At 46.7% G+C, this 19,509-nt stretch overlaps 1 protein-coding gene across 3 annotated transcripts in view; it reads right to left on the bottom strand.

Moving 5' to 3' along the window:
* Positions 1-19,509, bottom strand: part of AXIN1 (axin 1) — a 70,784-nt gene that overhangs the window by 16,325 nt on the left and 34,950 nt on the right. For all 3 annotated transcript variants that reach the window (XM_045849153.1, XM_045849151.1, XM_045849152.1), the window contains 3 exons: positions 13,638-13,778; positions 5,928-6,024; positions 1,901-2,038 (listed from right to left, as the gene is read on the bottom strand). In XM_045849153.1, coding sequence (XP_045705109.1) covers positions 1,901-2,038; positions 5,928-6,024; positions 13,638-13,778 — 376 coding nt within the window. The remainder of the gene's footprint in view (positions 1-1,900; positions 2,039-5,927; positions 6,025-13,637; positions 13,779-19,509) is intronic.

Here is a 19,509-nt window from a genome sequence, read left to right on the forward strand (position 1 = left end):
TCATAGCAGCTCTACCTAATACATAGACACAAACACAGGGAGGCTGCCAGAATGAGGGAATAAAGAAACATGGCCCAAATGAAAGAGCAGACCAAAACTCCAGAAAAAGAGCTAAAGGAAATGGAGATAAGCAATCTATCAGATGCAGAGGTCAAAACACTGGTTATAAGGATGCTCGAGGAACTTAATGAGGACCTCAACACCATAAAAAAGATCTAGTCGGAAACGAAAGATCCACTAACTGAAATAAAGAACATGTATTGAACTTAGTGACACGTTATTTGAAATCCACCTGCTGTCCTGATGTGAGGGAAAGATGGGAAAGCCCCGCCCCTTGGCTGGCAGCTGGGCATTACTATAAGAGAGTCGGGAACACCGGATCACAGCTGCAAGGGGCAGCCAGCAGGACTCCCTGTGTGCAGTGCCAGGATGGGCAGGAAAGGAGATTGCAAAGTATGACCACCATCTGCAGTGCCCCACGACTACCCTTACGGCAGTGTCTCCAGACTTTGGGTGCACAGAACTCACCTGGGACGTGTGAGGTAAGAGAGCAAGCCCCTCCTGAGGGGTTCTGATGCAGTCTGAGAGAGCTCAGATTCTGTATTTTAAATAGAAACATCAGTTGGGCACTGAAATAATCCCTTCAAGAAACACCACTTTATTGAGTTTTAAGTATTAGACATAAAATATTAAGAATGGAAGATACCCACTTACTTGGTGGTGACCATTAACCTCCAGCAGGGAATTTCTACCTAACAGAAAAGCAAAGGCTTCTCTGCCAATGATGTGGAGGCTCACAGCATCAGGAGAGACTGGATTCAGTGAGGTTCAACAAGCTAGGGAGTGCAAGGGGCACAGGGAAGGCCCCGAGCTCCAGTGGTGCATGTTACCAATGCCTCTGCACTGATGCCCCTGAACGTGTGTGGAAGTGAACCTTGCAGACCGACACCAGGACAACAGAAACAAGGTGTCTCTTCTGCAGTCATGGGCAGAAAAGTATTTAAGCAAATGAATTATAAATATCATGAAATTTCTTAGCATTCAAGATTCATCAAGTGAGGCTACAGAAGACAAGATGAACAGAAGCCTACACTCACACTAAAGCCATTCTGTGTTCTGAGGTGGTAAGTGGGAGCTGCCAGTCCTTCCTGCCACGTGCAAGCTCTGCTCTGCACAGCCGCATGTGGCCCAGGACCCAGTGATGCTTCTCAGGGGCCTCCATCTACCAACACACAAGGGGAATTTCGGCTCCACATGCCAAGGGGGCATGAGGGATACGGGGCATGAGGGATACGGGGCATGTGGCCAGCAAGACAGGTCTGCTCACCCATGGGGTCAGGGGTCTGGCCCAAAGGGGCTCAGCAGAGGGAAGGGAGACTGGGGCACCGAGGGGAGAATAGCAGGAAGGGGGTAAATGGAGAGGCTGGTTAGTCTGCAGTGTGGGCATGTCCTGTGCCAGATGCCCCCAAGATGAACTAGTATTGCCTCAGTGTGGTGAGTACGTTGGGGATGACAGCTGGGAGGTGTCCTGGCTTCCCTCTTAACTGTCTTCCTACAAGCGGTTGAAATAAGAACCCCAACCGCAGCATTCAATGCCACCGCTGACCCCTGCTGGTCATTCCCTAGGCCCAGGCTCAGGGCCCACCATAGGGACATCTCCCTAGGGAGACAGGCCAAGAAGGGAATAGGGGTGGGGCGCTTACAGGGGGCAGGTGCCACAGGACAGTGTGCCTTGGTCAGCCACCAGGGCAGGTCAAAGTCTGTGAGGAGCCAGAGTGTAGTTGAGTGGGGAGAAAGGGGCTCCAGGAGAACCTGGAAGAGACCCCTTGGGGCCAGAAGCTGTAGTAACATAACTCGAAAACCATGATGTGCATGATCTCCCCAACTGAGGCCCACTCACCATGCGCACGCGCTTCAGTCGCTCCTCCAGCTTCTCCTCTGCCTCCCGAGTCCGCTGCACAGCCTCCAGGCGGTGGATGAGCTCCGCAGCGAACTTCTGGGGCTCCACGCGAATTTCCTTTGGCATTCGGTAGGTACGCTGCAAGGAGACACTGCTGATTAGCCAGACATGCAGAACATTGAAATACTGTTCTCTATACCAAGGTGGCATTCAAGCACCTTTTGGGTGGAGAAAATAATGTGAAATCTGAATTTTATTTTAAAGCATTTACTTTTCCTCCCTTCACCTGGGAATCACCTTCCTCACTGCCCCCTTTTCTCGTCAAAGTAAATACCTCTGTCACCCAGCTCTGATCTGGGAGTGAGAATGGAACACCGATTTCCATGGCCACTGAGTCAGAGACACTGAGCAGGGCAGAATTTGGTCTCCTGGGGTCAGGTCACCAAGGCAGCAGCTGGCAGGACCCTGTGAGTGTGCCCTACAGAGGGCCCCCCAGACTGACCCAAAAAAGGGCTTCTAATATGCTTGGCCAGTGCGAGACCCGGTGAAGCCTGGGGCCTGGACAGGTAGAGCTGCACAGGCCACAGAGGAGGGAGCAGTGGGAGACAGAGCCCACAGAACACTGCAGGACCAACCGGCTCCCTGCAGTCCCGCCCCACACACGAGAGGACAGTAGTCCCTACCTAGCACACAGTGTATTTGGACCAGGCTGTTGCAGGGTTGGAAGACATAAAATTCAGGGCACAGGAAAAAATCAGGGGAGAAGTACAACTTTTCTCTGAAGGACTTTCCTTTTTAAAGAATATAATTCTGCAATGTATTTTATAGTGATATACTGTGTAACTCTTTTTTTTGGGGGGGAAGGTTTATTTTGAAGTAATCTCAAATTTAAAAGTTGCAAGAATAGCACAAGAACTCCCATCCAGATGCCCCAACTGCTGATATTTCTCTTACATTGTCATTCTCTCTCTCATTCACACAGACACAATGTACATGTGTACACACAGACACACACACTTCTCTGAGCCAGTCAAGAATAAACTGCACACACGGTGCCTATTTACTCCTAAACACTTTAGAATGTGTTTAACAATGACCCAGGGCAGTAGCTAAGTTGGTTAGAGCATCATACAGACATGCCAAGGTTGCAGATTCCATTCCGTGTCAGCACACATACAAGAAACAACCAATGACTGCTTAAATAAGTGGAACAAGTCAATGTTTATTTCTCTCTCTCCAATCACTTTTATTTTTTTAAGATTTAATTAATTTATTTTTAAAGAAGGGAAGGGAGGGAGAAAGGGGGGGAGAGAAACATCAACGTGAGGTTGCCTCTTAAGTGCCCCCTGCTGGAAACCTGGCCCACAACTCAGGCATGTGCCCTGACTGGGAATCAAACTGGTGACTCGACTGGTTTGCAGGCCGGCCCTCAATCCACTAAGCAACACTGGCCAGGGCTAGAATCAATTAAACACATTTTTTAATATATTAAAAAAAATATGCTGTGGCTGGTGTGGCTCAGTGGATTGAGCACTGGCCCGCAGACCAAAAAGTTGTCAGTTCAATTCCCAGTCAGGGCACATACGAGAGTTGCAGGCCAGGTCCCCAGTTGGGGACGTTTAAGAGGCAACAGATTGATGTTTCTCTCCCTCTTTCTCCCTCTCTTCCCCTCTCTCTAAAATGTAAATAAAATCTTTAAAATATACATGTGTGTATATGTGTGTGTACATATATTATAAAAATAATAACCCAAGGCATTCTTATACCTACAACAGGACAGATATTTTAAAAAGAGAACCCTGATATAATATTGTTACCTAATTAGCAGATCTTATTCCAATTTCACCATCTGTTCCAGTGTCCTTTATAGCAAAACATGTTTTAAAAATCTAAGCCACCAAGGTGTAGGTGAGGGAGGGCTGAGGAGGGGGAGGGTCTGGAGGGGCTTCAGATGAGTCAGGAAGACAAGTGGAAGAAAGAGGCGGCCTGGGGACTGGGTGGAACACAGGACTCCTCTCTAACTTCTGTGGGCAGGCAGTGCCTATTGAGAGCCCTGACCTCCAGTTGTGGAACAAGGCCAGGAGAAAAGACTCAGGGTGAGGGTGGGAGCCTGAGTAGAGGCAGTGCCCCCTGGTGGTGGGCTCTGAGCATGGTCTCAACTCTGCCTGCTTATTTCTCATCTGCAAAACAGGAGTAAAGACAATACCTAGAACTACCACAGAAACCTGTAAGATTAGGTTTAAAAATTACATGAAGGACTCAGAGATGAACATCCTTGTGTGGGATGGGTGCTGACCATGACGGATGCAGAGCTGGCCATAGAAACCTTTGAGGGGCCTGGAGAGAGAAAGGGGCTGAGAGCAAGGCAGGACACAGGCTGATGCTTCGGGGGTGGGAAGAGTGGGTGTGGAAGGCCTGGCAGTGCCTAACACCAGGCAGGGATCTGTGCTGGAGATGAGGAGACCAGATGAAGAAGGGGCAGTCGGGTGCCTAGTGCTTCGAGGGGAGCTAGGTGGGGAAAAGGTAGCCATGGCTGGTGAGCCCCAGGGGACTGGGCAGTGAGGAGACCCTGGAAGGAATGGGGCATTTAAACAGACAACAGAAGCCAGTTCTGTGCACCATGGCAACTTGGGCTGTGTCCTGGTGACATCCTGGCAGGAGGCACTGGGGCAATGGGCCCTTCTCACTCTCCTCACAGGGGCAGTGTCCATCTGTCCTGACACTGATGACGGCACCTGATTCCTGACTCAGGAGGGCCTGGCAAGTCCTACCCAAAAGTAGCTCTTTCCCATTGTGAGTAAATATTTTGTGAGGGTGAAGATGCACTGTGGTCACCATCTCGGCTCAGGCCCAGACCCCTCTAGATGACACAAGTGAAGCTGGGTGCTCCCCAAGTCAACTGTGGCAGATACACGCATGTGCACGAACACTCGTGCACATGCACCCCACCCACAATGTCTTCCACTTTTCCCTAAGCAGACACTGTCAGTGCCTAGGTCAGGCCAAGTCCATGCCAAGAGTTCTCTGGGTGGTGAGAAAGTGCTTGACCGTCCTTGTTTCAGAAGTAAGAACAAACCAACATCCTTCCTTCTCAACCATAAACAATCACTTTTCTTATTTGGAAATTAAAGTATCTGCAGAGACTCTAATCCAGGAATCCTGATGAAGGGTGGATATGTTTTGTGATCCCAAGAAATGACCACTCTCCCTGCATAGAAACCACAAATGAGCAGCCTGGCTGCCCCCAGATGCTGCAGGCACCAATGGGCTGGAGCCTCTCCTGAAAGCTTTTCCTATCTTCCCCTAAAAGTCTTTCCTGTTCAAAGTCATTGAGTCAAAATAAGAAGAGCTTATCAGTCCATTCATCAACAAAGGAACTCTCTGCAGGTGGAGACAGTTGTGGCCAGCCTTGCCTGGCGCTGGGCTCTGTGAACCCGGACAAGCTGGAGAGCTGCTATCACCTTTTTATTTTTATCCAAGAGGTGGAGCTGAGGTAGCTCTGAAGTGAGGGTGCCCACGTGGTAACTCCCGCCATTCAGCTGCAGAAAGGTTGATGTCTCCTTTCATCCTGAACAAGGCAGCACTCACAATAACTTGGGATGGGGCCACTGGGGGCGCTGCCAGGCTTTCTGACACGACATAGTCACATGGCTGTGCAAGGGCCAGGCCTGGGCGTTGAGTTTGTGAGGGAGACTTAGAGCTGCTCTCCCACCTCAAGGAAAATCACCTCCTTGACCTAGTGAGAAAAACTGCACAGTGGACACTGCAGGAGGGCACTCACTTTTCTTCTGAACCGACTCTGCAGGCTGGACCCTACAAGCTGCCCCCTCCAGCCTGCGAGACGTGACCACCAGCTTTCCCTGGATGTGAGCTGAACTCATAGGAAGTCAGGCAGGTGCCCTTCCCACTGGTCACAGCCACAGCAGCCTAGTTAGTTGGAATGGAGAAAACAGATGGGCACGGGTATGAGAAGGTGGTGCGTCCCAAACTGAGACAGGAAGGGAGCAGGCTGTGCAGTGGAACTTACAGGAATGTGAGGTAGAGGCACCCGCCCGTTGACCTGGACACTCTCTTGCATCTCCCGGCGGTGCTGCTTGCGGATCCTGTAGGGTGGGATTCCATCCCTGCCAGAAGAAAAAGACAGCCTGGCGTGAGCACACAAAGAACAGCTCCACAAAGCATAGCTGTGCCGGCTTTAACGCGGGCAGGGCCCGCGTGGCCTGTTTATCTAAGGCCTGGTAACTAAGAAAGGTTTTCACGTTTTAAAGGCGAGGGAAGAGTATATGACACAGACTGCATGTGGCCACGAAGACTAAAATATTTGCTAGTGGTTCTTCACAGAAAACATGTGCTGACCCCTGCTTTACCGCCCAAGCAGGACCCGGTGTGCCTGCCTATGAGGGGTGCTCTGCAAGGATGGGAAACATCTGAGGACACCAAAAGGGGCAGTCAAGATAACCTAGATCATGGTAAGAGAGATTCCAAAGTCCTGTCACTCTACTTTCTTCCAAGGTAAAACCGGCCATACAGTGTGATCTCTCTGAGGGTGCTCAGGTTAGCTTTCTTGGCATAGGTTTTAGTGATGAACGCTTTGAAGATGATAAAAATATAAATCAAATTACATATTCTTTAAGATTACTAAGTGCACTTACTCAAGAGAGATGCCAGATTTAACACATAACTCACTACATGTATGCAATCCCTAAAAATCCTGCAGTCCTATCCCTGCCTTGTAAAAGCTACTCTGGGGAGCCCAAGGCTACCCGGAGCCAGGTGCGAGAAGACACACTAAAACTCAGCTCAGGATGACTGCAGTGGCTTCTCTGGGTTCCCACTTCCTCCCCATCCAAGGAGCCCCAGGTGCGCCTCCCTGCTCTCCAGGGTGCAGTGAATGTGTATGCAGGATCCTGACCTCCTTGGCCCCTTCCCAAGTACTGCCCATTAGGGAGGCCATGCTGGATGGCCTAGCAAAGCTGCCACCTTGCCCCTTGTTGCCCAGCACACCACACTTAGTGTGTCCTGTCCTGGGCAGTCACAAATCTGCCAGCTCAACAGCTTCGTAGGCAGGCAGGACCACAACATTCTCCTTGGAGCCCTGGTCTGGGTGGAAAAGGCGAGCTGTGAAGTGGGCCAGAGACAGGCTGTGATGGCTCCTCCCTATCATCGCCTCAGTGTCCCTGGTAATCAGGACACCAAATGGGTACTGCAGTGCAGCTGGCTCAGCAATCCAGTGGGGGTAGGGGTGCTCAAGGGAACAGGTGTCAAGGAACAAGTGAGTCAAATACATGTAACATATCTTTACAAGCCCCTAGGGTCCAGGTGTCCTGAGCCACCAACCTGATTGTTTCTCATGTACTACTTTAATAGGGCACTTAAAAATCCCACACACCTCCACGGATTAGGTACTGTCTGTCCTCAGACACCTACGTGCAAAGTCCACTAACTTCTACAGTGGCCTGTCATTTCTGTCATGTGATGAGATGCTGAGTGCAGCTGCCCCCACAGTAACTTGGATAAAACACACAATCTCATTTTTTGCCTCTAATAATTACTCAAAAATGTCACAATTTTACATTCCAAAGTCTTGACTATTCCTACATTTCTGATACTCGGTATAAACCTGGACGAACAGAGTATCAGAGGGAAAATATTTGAAAAATTTTAGATCTCCCCTTTAGCAAACATTTTCTTGGAGAGAATTAAGACTGAAAACTGCGTGGGTACATTAACTCTGATTTTAGGAACAGAATGTCAGGAAAAAAGGAAGTCAGATGCTACAAATTTAATACATCTGGTGCTTTGGGCGCCTGTGGGGTCTGCAGGGCTGCAGCTGGATATAACCATTTCACATGATACTTTATGCTTCTGGCAAATACTGCTTCACACTCACTCCAGTGGTAATTTCAAATAAGAAGCTGCTAAAAACATGTCAACATTTTCTCTTAAAGATTCAAGATAAAGGGGAATGAAATGGTCCATGAGAAGTACTAGATACAGAAGCTCAACCCGAAGGGACAGCTTCATCTAGTGATGTCACCACACAGTCATCGAAAAGGGAAGAAAGAGCCCAAGACTTGCAACGATGGGGGCTAGCTAAATTTGGTTCAGAAATTAGTTTACGGTAATCTATCCTGTACACTAAAATTCAGTGTTAGAAGAATCCTTAAAGACACAGGCAAATCATGGGCAAAGGACCTGGATAGACACTTCTCCAAAGAGGACATACAGATGGCCAACAGACATATGAAAAGATGCTCAACATCACTAATCATCAGAGAGATGCAAATTAAACCACTAGGAGATACCACTTCACACCTGTCAGATATAGCCACCATCAGTGTATCACCAGTAACAAGTGCTGGTGAGCATGTGGGGAAAAAGGAACCCTTGTGCAGCCACTATGAAAAATACTATGGAAGGTCCTTAAAAAATTAAAAATGAAACTGCTTTATGACGTAGCAATTCCACTTCTGGGTACATAGCTGAAGAAACCCAAAGCACTAATTCAAAAGAACATACGTACCCCTATCTTCAAAGTAGTGTTATTTACAACAGCCAAGATAGGGAGCTACCCAAATGCCCACAAACAGAAGAGTGGATGAAAAGTTGTGGTACATATATACAATGGAACATTATTCAGCCATAAAAAATAATGAAATATTACCATTAGCGACATCATGGATGGGCCTAGAGGGTATCATGCTAACTGAAATTAAGTCAGTCAGAGAAAGACAAATACCATATGATTTTACTTGTATGTAGAATCTAAAGAACTAAATAAACAAAACAGAAACAGACCATAGATACAGAGAACAGACTGATGGTTGCCAGAGGGGAGTAGGGATGGGGGATTGGAAGGAAAGGTGAAGGGATTAAGACCTTGGTAGTTACAAAACAGTCACAGGACTATAAATTCTGACATAGGAAATACAGTCAATAATACTGTAATAACTATGTATGGTGACAAGTGGATACTGGAAGTATCAGAGAAACACTTTGGAAAGTATATGACTGTCTAACCACTATCCTGTATATCTGAAAATAATAAATAATATTGAATGTACACTGTAATTTAAAAATAAAATTTAAAATTAAACACTCACTTTTAATTATATTTTATTGATTACACTATTATAGTAGTCCTGATTTTTCCTCCATTGACCCCCTCCATCTAGTGTCCCCCACTTCCTCAGGCAATCCCTTGCAATTATTCATGTCCGTGGGTCATGCATATAAGTTCTTTGACTGCTCCATTTCCTATACTGTACTTTACATCCCCATGGCTATTCTATAAGTACCTATTTGTACTTCTTAATCCCCTCACCTCTTCTCCCATTCTCCCACACCCCTCCCATCTGGCAACCATCAAAAGGCTCTCTCTATCCATGATTCTGTCTTTATTCTTCTTTGCTTAGTCTGTGTTTTAGATTCAATTGTTGATAGACTTGTATGTTTGCCATTTTATTGTTCATAGTTTTGATCTTCTTTTTCCCTTTAACATAAGTCCCTTTAATGTTTCGTATAATAATGGTTTGGTGATGATGAACGCCTTAGTTTTTTCTTATCTGAGAAGCTCTTTACCTGCCCTCCCATTCTAAATGATAGCTTTTGCTGGGTAGAGTAGACTTGGCTCTAGGTCCCTGCTTTTCATAACTTTGAATATTTCTTGCCAATCCCTTCTAGCCTGCAAAGTTCTTTTGAGAAATCAGCTAACAGTCCTATGGGAACTCCTCTGTAGGTAGCTAACTTCTTTTCTCTTGCTGCTTTTAAGATTCTCTCTTTAACTTTTTTTTTAATTATTTTTTAACATTTTAATTTTAGAGAGGGAAGGTGAGGAGAGAAAGAAGGAGAGAAACATCAATGTGTGGTTGCCTTTTGAGTGCCCCCTACTGGGGACTTGGCCCACAACTCAGGCATGTGTTCTGACTGGGAATCAAACTGGCAACCCTTTCTTTGGCTCACAGGCCGACATTCAGTCCACGGAGCCACACCAGCCAGGGCAGATTCTCTCTTTATCTTCAACCTTTGGCATTTTAATTATGATATATATTGGAGTGGGCCACTTTGCATCCATCTTGTTTGGGACTCTCTGTGCTTCCTGGACTTGCATGTCTATTTCCTTCACCAAATTAGGGGAGTTTTCTTTTATTATTTCTCAAATAGATTTCCAATTTCTTGCTCTTTTTCTTCCCCTTCTGGCACCCTATGATCCAAATGTTGGGATGCTTGAAGTTATCCCAGAGGCTGCATATACTATCCTCATTTTTTTGGATTCTTTTTTCTTCTTGCTCTGATTGGTTGTTTTCTGCTTCCTTAGGTTTCAAATCATTGATTTGAACCAGTCTACTCTTGTTTCCTGTAAATTGTTCTTTGTTCCAATTAGGGGATCCTTCATTTCTGACTGAATCTTTTTTATGGTGTTGAGGTCCTTACTAAGTTCCTCGAGCATCCTTATAACCAGTGTTTTGACCTCTGCATCTGATAGATTGCTTATCTCCATTTCCTTTAGCTCTTTTTCTGGAGTTTTGATCTGTTCTTTCATTTGGGCCATATTTTGTTTGTTTCTTCATTCTGGCAGCCTCCCTGTGTTTGTGTCTATGTATTAGGTAGAGCTGCTATGACTCCGAGTCTTGGTAGTGTGGCTTATAATGTAGTGGGTGTCCTGTAGGGTCCAGTGGCACAGCCTCCCCTATCATCCAACCTGTGTACTCAAGGTGTGCCCTTCATATGGACTGAGTATACCTTCCTCTTGTAGTTGAGCCTTGACTGCTGTGGGCAGATCAGTGGGAAGCCTTTACCCAGGCCACCCAGCTGCATAGGCTGGCTGTGACCACTGACCACCATCCTCCACTGTCTGTGGAGGATGAGCTGTGCAGGGGCAGGGTGGCGGTGCTCCAGTGTGGTCTGTAGCTGTCCACTGGGTGCACTGACCCTGCGGGTTTCCCGTGTGGTGCAGGCCAAGGTCAGCCCTTTCTTTTGCCCAGTGCACCCTGCCTGAGCTGTAAAGCAATCTGAGATGCCTGCTACTTGTGTTGGGTTTAGAGATTCCTAGGCAAAGCCAAGCTGTGAATCTAATCTGGCTGCTGCTAGGGCTCACTGAAGCCAGCTTGCTTGTTTGATAGGATGCAGGAGCCAAGACCAGCCATTCTTATGGAAAAGCCCCTTGGGTGGGCCTGTAAGTTGGGTGGGGCAGTCTGGGGATCTCCAAGGTGGGTCAGACACTGCTGGCCAGGTTGATGGAGTCTCAGACATGGCACCAGCCTACTGGCTCTGTGTAGGGAGGGCTCAGAAAAGGGACAATGACCTCTGCTTATCTTGATGCCAGTTTCTCCCTGTCTACCACTGGTGCCTTTCAAGCTGCTTCTCTCATGCTGAAGCTCAGAGGGAGTGCATCTGAATAAGTTCATGTGGGGGTTCCTTAAGAAGACCTGCTTGGAGCCCTGACTGGTATAGCTCAGTGGATTGAGCATGGGCTGTGAACCAAAGGGTCACCAGTTCAATTCCCAGTCAGGGCACATGCCTGGGTTGCGAGCCAGGTCCCCAGTATGGGGAGCTTGAGAGGCAACCACACACTGATATTTCTCTTCCTCTCTTTCTCCTTCTGTTCCCATCTGTCTAAAAATGAATAAATAAAATCTTTTTTTAAAAAAAGGAACTGATTGGGACTCCAGAAGTTTCTTTCACTGACTCAATCCCCATTGGTTTTTGCAGCCAGAAGTTGTGGGGACTTATCTGCCTGGCACTGGAACCCTGGGTTGGGGGCGTAGTGTAGGTCTAGGACTCCTTGCTCCTGAGATATCCCTCCTGAACTTTTATCCACATGGGTGTGGGACCAACCTGTTTTGCATCTGTTCCCCCTTACCAGTGTGGATGGATGTGGTTTCTTTAATTCCAAAGTTGTCAGACTTCCATTGAACTTGATTTCTGTCGGTTCTGAGTGATGGTTGTTATGTATAATGGTTGAAATTTTGATGTGCTTCTTAGGGAGGCAACCCGTGTCTACCTATACTGCCACCATGACTGGAAGTCCAATTGTCCAAACAGTAATTTAACACATATTGACTGAATTTCAACTACTACTATGATTGGCTTTGAGATTTGTAAGAGTCTGGATCAACAAAATATTCAAGAATGTTTACAAATGAGATTTTTAAAAAGGCAAATGAAAGGTGTAAACTATAGACAGTAGTACACAATTTAAAAGCATGTTCACCTACAAGAATATGGGTTTCATAGCACTTTTTCCTTCTTATTTAAATCTATGACTCCTCAGTTTTCAAACTGGACGGGGAAGAAGTGTCCCTGGGACCAGCTGATAGCTGCTGCCCCAGCCTAGCTGGGAGCCCTGGACATACCCCTATGTAGTCTCAGTCTTGTGGGAAAAGGACACTGAAGACAGTGGTCGGTGGGCTCACATATGCTCACTGTCACAGCCAAAGGCTTCCTGGCCCTGATGCTGGAGGATGCCCTGGAATCAGCTCCCACCCCCACGTTCTGACCCTGAGTAGATACTTCCCATCATGCTGGTCAGATGGTAAACAGCAAAAGGATCAAAAGCTGGGCAAGTCTGGCATCTCGGACAGCAAAAGTGAAGACCCACATTGACCTCAGAGGGTGGGATGAGCGATGCCATGATCTAGTAAGACAGGGTTTGACACCATCAAGCTTCTAATGTGCATTTGCATCCCAATAAGACCCCTGCCAAAGTGAAGGAGGTGGTGTCACAAAACGAGTACTTTTCCACAAAGGGAGGGCTTCCCTGGAGAGGACATGGAAGATCCGCTGTCACCGCTGAGGGACACAGAGGCTCAATGTGTTTCTATGTGGCCACTGAGACCTCTCAGACATGTGAAGACCCAGCTGCAGTCTCTGAAACATCCCAGCACTGGACCAGCACAAAACCAGCTGCACCAACTTCCTCTCTTGCTCCCATCTCCCTGTTTCCCTCACAGTGAGATGACAGGGGCTGAAAACTATAATAATTTCTAAATTTAAAAAACTGATAAATGCAGAACAGTGTCAGCAAGAAATGTACCTTTTAGGTACAGTGCAGCCTTTTAGGGATGGTACCAGGGTCATATCTGCCTGGACAGGCAAATGCCCTCCTTGGCTGCTTAACCAGCACTGATCTTTATTTTATTTATCCATCCATCCTCACCTGAGGACATGCTTATTGTTCTTAGAGAGAGGGGAAGGAAGGGGAGAGAGGGGGAGAGAAACATCTACGTGAGGGAGAAACATCAATTGGCTACCTCTTATACACACCCCAACTGGGGACTGAACCCGCAACCTAGGTATGTGCCCCACCCGGGAATTAAGCCCCCCTCTTAGCTAATGGTACAACATTCCAACCAACTGAGCCACCCGGTCAGGGCATGTGTGCCGATCTTTAAACTGAACCCCAAGACTATAAAAACCAAAGAGAAAATAAGAACCAAAGTGCCCTAGACCAGGCAGCCCTGGAATTTATTTCAATGTCACCCTATGGTTTCCCCTCTTCCAAAGGTTCTATAGCATCAGCCTCAGAGAGAAGCAACTAACGCAAAACTCAATTCTAGTTTACATTAGGATTTTTAGTGACACTTTCTGCAACGCAGCTGGTCGGTCTATATGTCAGTTACACTAACACCAAGTTTTGGGGAGAGCCACAAGTCACTTTCCATGAAGACAAAGCCCCAGATGGGACTGGCACAGGCTGCTGTGCTCTGCTGCACTCACCCAGGCAGGGGGGACTTACACACTGCTGTCAGTGAGGGACAGGCTGTCTGCATCACTGGAGAGGCTCTGCTGCTCACTGTCATTGGTGCTGGTGGCTGGAGCAAGGGCGTAGCCAGAGTTGACGTAGTAGGGGTTGACAGGCTCCCGCCAGGATCCGTATCTGCAAACAAGGAGCGGACATCAGCAGCAGCCCAACGTCTTCTCGCATTCATGCACGTTTTCAGAATCACATGGATATCCTTATACATAAACTACAAGTGGAAACAATTCAAGAAAAAGAACAGAAAGGGCTGGTATCTTCATCCTACCTCCCACCTCCCCAGAGGGATCAGTTAAGCCCAAGCTATCTTCCAGGTCTTTCCTTTGCATCGAGGCAGACATGTGAGTGAATACACATACTATCATTGGGGTTTGCATTTTTATGAGTGTACCTAGGAATGGGACATGGCTGTTCTGTTCTTCCTTCTTTTTTAAAAAAATACTTTATTTATTTTTAGAGAGAGGGGAAGGGAAGAAGAATAAGGAGAGAAACATCAATGTGTGGCTGCTTCTCGTGTGCCCCTCACTGGGGGCCTGACCTGGCTTGCAACCCAGGCATGTGGCCTGACTGGGAATCTAACTGGTGACCCTTTGGTTCACAGGCTCTCGCTCAATCCACTGAGCCACACCAGCCAGAGCTGCTCTTCCTTCTTCTAAAGAGCAGACTTATTTGCTGCAAAGCACACCAACCTCCTGGGTGTTGCAGTGGCAGCATCAACCTTGGTGCCCACTACTTTGTGTGGTTCTCATGAGAGCCTGATGACAGTAGGCCACAACCCCTTCAAGGGGGTCACAGAGCCAGCCAGGACTCCTGTGTACAGGTCTGAGAACTGCCACAGGATGGAACATAGGGGACAGCAGGGGAAGGTACCTGTGGGTTTAACACAGGCTTCGTGCTGCCCTCCACTTACTTCCTACCAGGAGCCGTTGCTTCCTGGGTAGGATTCACCTCCACTTGTCATATGATCAGCCAGAAAATGACACTTGATTTTACTTTTCATTTCCCTGATTAATGGTCAGGCTGGCAGTTTTGTCATTTAAATTCCTTCTTCTAAGTTACCTACCTATTCATGCCTTTTGTCCATTTTCCATTGTGCTGTTTATGAATTTCTTAGTGATTTACAGTAGTCTTTAAATATTCTTACTATTAATCTCTGGCCACATATGCAAAAAAATGTTTTCCCTAAATGTCCCCCTTTTTAAAAAACTTTCTTCATGTTGATTGTGATCATACAAAAGTGTTTTCTTTCTATGAAATCAGATTTGCAACTTCTTCCTTCATAGAACTTTTCCTATATTACATAGGTAGGCCTTCCTCATTCCAAGATTAAAAATATATTCTTCTATTTATCTTCAAATCATTGAGGAGTTTTTAAAAATTTAGATATTTACCTGAAATGTGTATGTATGTAAAGTCTACCCCACTTTCTTGTACCAAAATGGAGAGCCAGTTATTGGCATTAAGTGCTGAATCTTTCTCTGCACCATATCTAAACTTCGGTGACATATACATCTATTTCGGTCTATGCTATTCCACTGATCTGTCTATATGTCAGCTTTTCCTGATCGTGCTGAAGTGGGAAAGGACTAAGGTTCTCCAAAGGTCCTGATGTCTGTGGAGGAGGCTGGGGTTTTCGTGATGAATGCTCAGTGATGTGCGCACTGGACCCCGGTCACAGTCCCCACAGCCCCGGCCTCGCATCTGATTGGAGTTGCTGCTGACTGTACTTGAGCACTTGCTGTGTTGGTGAATGGCAGCCCGCACTGACTGCCAGGACCTGGAACAAGTCACCTTGTCCTTTGGACTTCAGTATCTTCAGTGCAGAAAGAGGAGAGACCAGGTTGTTTCTATGCTCACAGAAACAATCTGTCAGGTGAATAATTACTGCCTGATGAATAGAACCTTCTGGAAGTCCCATTTCATGTCATGCACATACCCATAAAAAGGTGCTCTAACCAGACTGCAGGACAAGGCATTTTGGTATCTTGGACACCTGTCACACAGGCTATGTGGGGCTGGACTGGGCCAGACAGTGGGGCTGAAGGCAGGCCCCCAAAGGAGGGACCATCTTCCCTGTGGGCCTTGGCAACAGCAGTACCCGAGGCCACAAACACCAAAACAGTGCCAACCATGGTCAGTAATCCTCTTATTCCAGCCTTTGAGGTCACAGCAGTGTACAGTAACTCAGTCATATAACTTACCCACCAGCTCAGGAAGCAGATGCTCATCATTCTGGCACCACAGAGGGGAAACTACCCCCAGGGGGCCAGTCACTGTCCAACAGAACACAAAGTATTTCTGACCCACCCAGTGCACCCTGAGGATGTCCTTGGAGGCCACTAACATGTTCTGGCCTGAAGAGGGCAGAGGCAGGGTTACAAAGGCTCTCAGGAACATGTCACAGACAAAGACTAATGGGAAGGATGAGGACATCTTCAGAGATTAGGACAGGCCATCCCTGGGTCTTCTCCATTTACACCTTTTTGTCTAGACTATATCTGACACAGAGCAGACAAAGTGACAGGAATATGCCATGTCACCTTCTTTGCTTTAAGTATCAAAACTATTTTTAAAATGACAGTTATTCTTTTGGCACATAAAAAATTAAAACCACTAATATTGTCACCTACCAGCCACCGTACTGAAATTCAAATTATAGGTTACGTGCTAAACGTTTTCAATTTCCTTTTTACATTTAAGGGATATTAAATTTTGGTAACTTTTTATGAACACCCATTTGGTTAAACAAACAAAAAAGAATTCAAATTAAAGAGAAAAAGGTGTCCCAGCACTTACTTCATGGAAGCACAAGCCCACAGATCATACTGAAGAGCCCTGCATACCCACACGCTCGCCTTCACCTTCTCCCACGGGCAGGAACCTAACCGGGCAGGACTGAGCCTCGGACCTTGATGTGTCCAAGTCTGTCTGCCTTCCTCCTGCGACAGCTCCCAGCCATGTCTTTCACACATACAGAAAATTCATCTTTAAGTTGAAATCAGGGCAAACACAGATTCTTAATTTTTCTATTGCCTCCAGTGCAGAGTAAATCTCACTATATAAATGGATTCGAAGTTAAGAGAACAAAGGGAAGAGAGAAGAGAAAGGAGGAAGCACTACCATCACCTGTTTGCCTTTTAAGCATGAAGCTGGCTCTTGGGACAGGTTAGTGCTCACCTCTTGCCATGGAAAGTAGGGCTGCTCGGCCTGCACTGCAGGCTGATGTGACAAAGAAAATTCTGGCCAGTGATGTGTGAGAGGAAATGTCATGTGGGGGACTCTGGGACCAGAGGCAGGAGGGTGTGCACGTGCTTGTGCATGCATATGCAGATGTGTGCTAGTGAGCAGACGCAACTCCTGCATTGATGGGGCACAGCAAATATGGGCAACACCCCAAGTGGTGCACCTAGGGAAACATCCAACTCCTCTGGAGCTCTCGAAGTTCTCAGAATAAAACCTGACGGGACCCACACAAACATGTCCCCTGGCCCTCGTCCTGCCTGTGTTGACTGTTCTCTGGCTGCTGTTCACAGGACTTTCGTCTTCCATCTTTTCACATTTAACCTTTCTATATTCTCTTACTTTTGTGTCTTTGTTAAGATCCAGTTTGAGAGTTTTTTTCTTTTAATTACATCACTCAGTTCTGCTACATTAAGTGTGATTACTGAGAGTGGGGCCACCATCTTGCTTTGTCATATCTGTCCTATTTTCTTTTATTCTTTCTTGCCCTTTGAGTATTTTTCATGTTCTATCTCCTCCCTCTAATAAACTAACCCTTTTACTACTCAGAGAATGATTCCCGTAAAGATTATAATAGGGAGCCTTGTTGTATCAAAGTCCAATTAAGTGCATTTACCTCTTCCCAAGCAGCACAGGTCAGAATTCCCTCCATTCACCTCTCCCCACCCCTGATGTGCTCCCTGGCATCCTGTATTTTAACTGTATATACTTCTTAAACCCCACAAGACATTATCAGTATTGTTTTACCAATTGAGAGTCACCTAGAGTTATCCACACATTTGTCCTTTCCTCTTTGTGTCCAGGAGTTTCTACCCAAGAGCATTTTCCTTTTGCCTAAAGAACATCCTTAGGTACCTCCTTTAGTAAGGGGCTGATGGTGAGAACTTTCTTAGTGTTTGCCAGTCTGAAACTGTACTTCCCCTTCATTTTTGAAGGACATTTTCATTAGGCTGGAATTCTAGGTTGGTGGTTATTTTCAGTTTCTATGGAACCTTGTGCACTGCTGGTGGGAATATAAAATGGTGCAGCCACTACAGAACACAGTATAGCAGTTCCTAAAAATTAAAAAATTGTTGTATGAACCAGTAATTTCACTTTTTGGTATGCATCCAAAATAATTGAAAGCGGGGTCTAAGAGATCTGTACACCCAGGTACTCTGAAAATGTCACTTGTTAGCTTCTATACCTTTCATTTCTTAGAAGGTGATGAGGTGCCAGTCCCACCTGCCTGCCCCTCTGTGGACACGGGAGGCAGACTTTGAGACTGGCTGACAGCCCCTCCTCCTTTCCTTAGTGCTAAGGTGAGGTATCATTCCCTTACCTGTAACTCACAGTGGCTTTGTTCTCACCACAGGCCAAGGGCAGGAGGCAGTTCAACCCATACAATACCAGTCACTAATCCACAGGCCCAATTCAGATTTCCTCCACTGTCCCAGTATTGCCTTTAGAACTATATTTATTTCCCAAGATCCACGGATCCTCAGTGTACACGGACTATCAGGTGTCTTCTGTCTTCTTTCACCAGGGAGGTCCTCGATCTTCACCCTTCCTGAGCGCGAAGTTCTCATGAGTCCAGGCCGGTTGCTCTGTTGGGCTTCTTGTTGTTTACTTGCTGTGAGATCGATGCCGGGAATTTTTGGCAGACACGTGAAAGACATGATGCTGTATCACATGTAGAAGAACATTGTGTTGGTTGGTCCCACACTGGCAGCAAACCAAGCGCATGCCAAGTTTTTCCACTCTTAATTTACTACTTTCCCTTTGTAATCAATACACAATTCATGAGGAGAGACTTTGAGATTATGCACATACTCTATTTAAACACCCAGTGATTTTTCTAATGCCATCGTTTGAGCTGTATTTATTGGCGTTCTACTGTAAGGAAGACTTTACCTCCACCACATTTATTTATATCAGTGTGGACCTCAGATTTTTATTTATCCAGTAGATTATAATCCATTCCTTCCACTTCTGCTCACAATCACAGCCCCAGCAGTCTGTGAACATTTCCTTGCTCTCTGGCATGGGGTCCCAGCTCAGCCAGTACTCCCTCCCTGGACCTGACAGGTATTCACCAAGTGCGTATCTGTTAACTGCATCATCTACATCCCCACAGTTTCCTTCCTCTCATTTTTCATCCCTCTGTCTTGTATCCTCGAGGGCCTAACTACTTTCCACTCAGTATCTCATTATGCTGGATGGAGGGCCAGACACTGTGTGAAATCTTTCTGAAGTGCTAGCCTAGGATGACACTTTCTTCTCCACAGCGCGTGTGTATGACCCAATGTCATATAACCTGCGAGATTCCGGGCTGGGATGCGGGCCCTTGGAAGTCTGCTGTATTTTGGGTTCCTGCCTCCTCCAACAATGGGATGGGATCCTACCAGGCGATTTAGGGCAAACCTCTTGCTGAGAATAACCAGAAACGCTGGAACTATATATTTCTAACCCGACTGAAGACCTTGTGTCGCTAACCAAGCAGGAAGGAATGACAGTCCTGGTCAGAGAAAAGGTTCAGAACTAAAAGGAGGCGAGTGGGAAAGTCTGGCCGCTCTTGGGCTCCAGGGGGCCAATCGAGGACTGCCTGGGAGGAAAGTGCCCCACTCTCAGG

The sequence above is a fragment of the Phyllostomus hastatus genome, unplaced genomic scaffold (genome assembly GCF_019186645.2).
Source record: "Phyllostomus hastatus isolate PE091 unplaced genomic scaffold, TTU_PhHast_1.1 phas_contig_64, whole genome shotgun sequence".
Classification (NCBI taxonomy): Eukaryota; Metazoa; Chordata; class Mammalia; order Chiroptera; family Phyllostomidae; genus Phyllostomus; species Phyllostomus hastatus.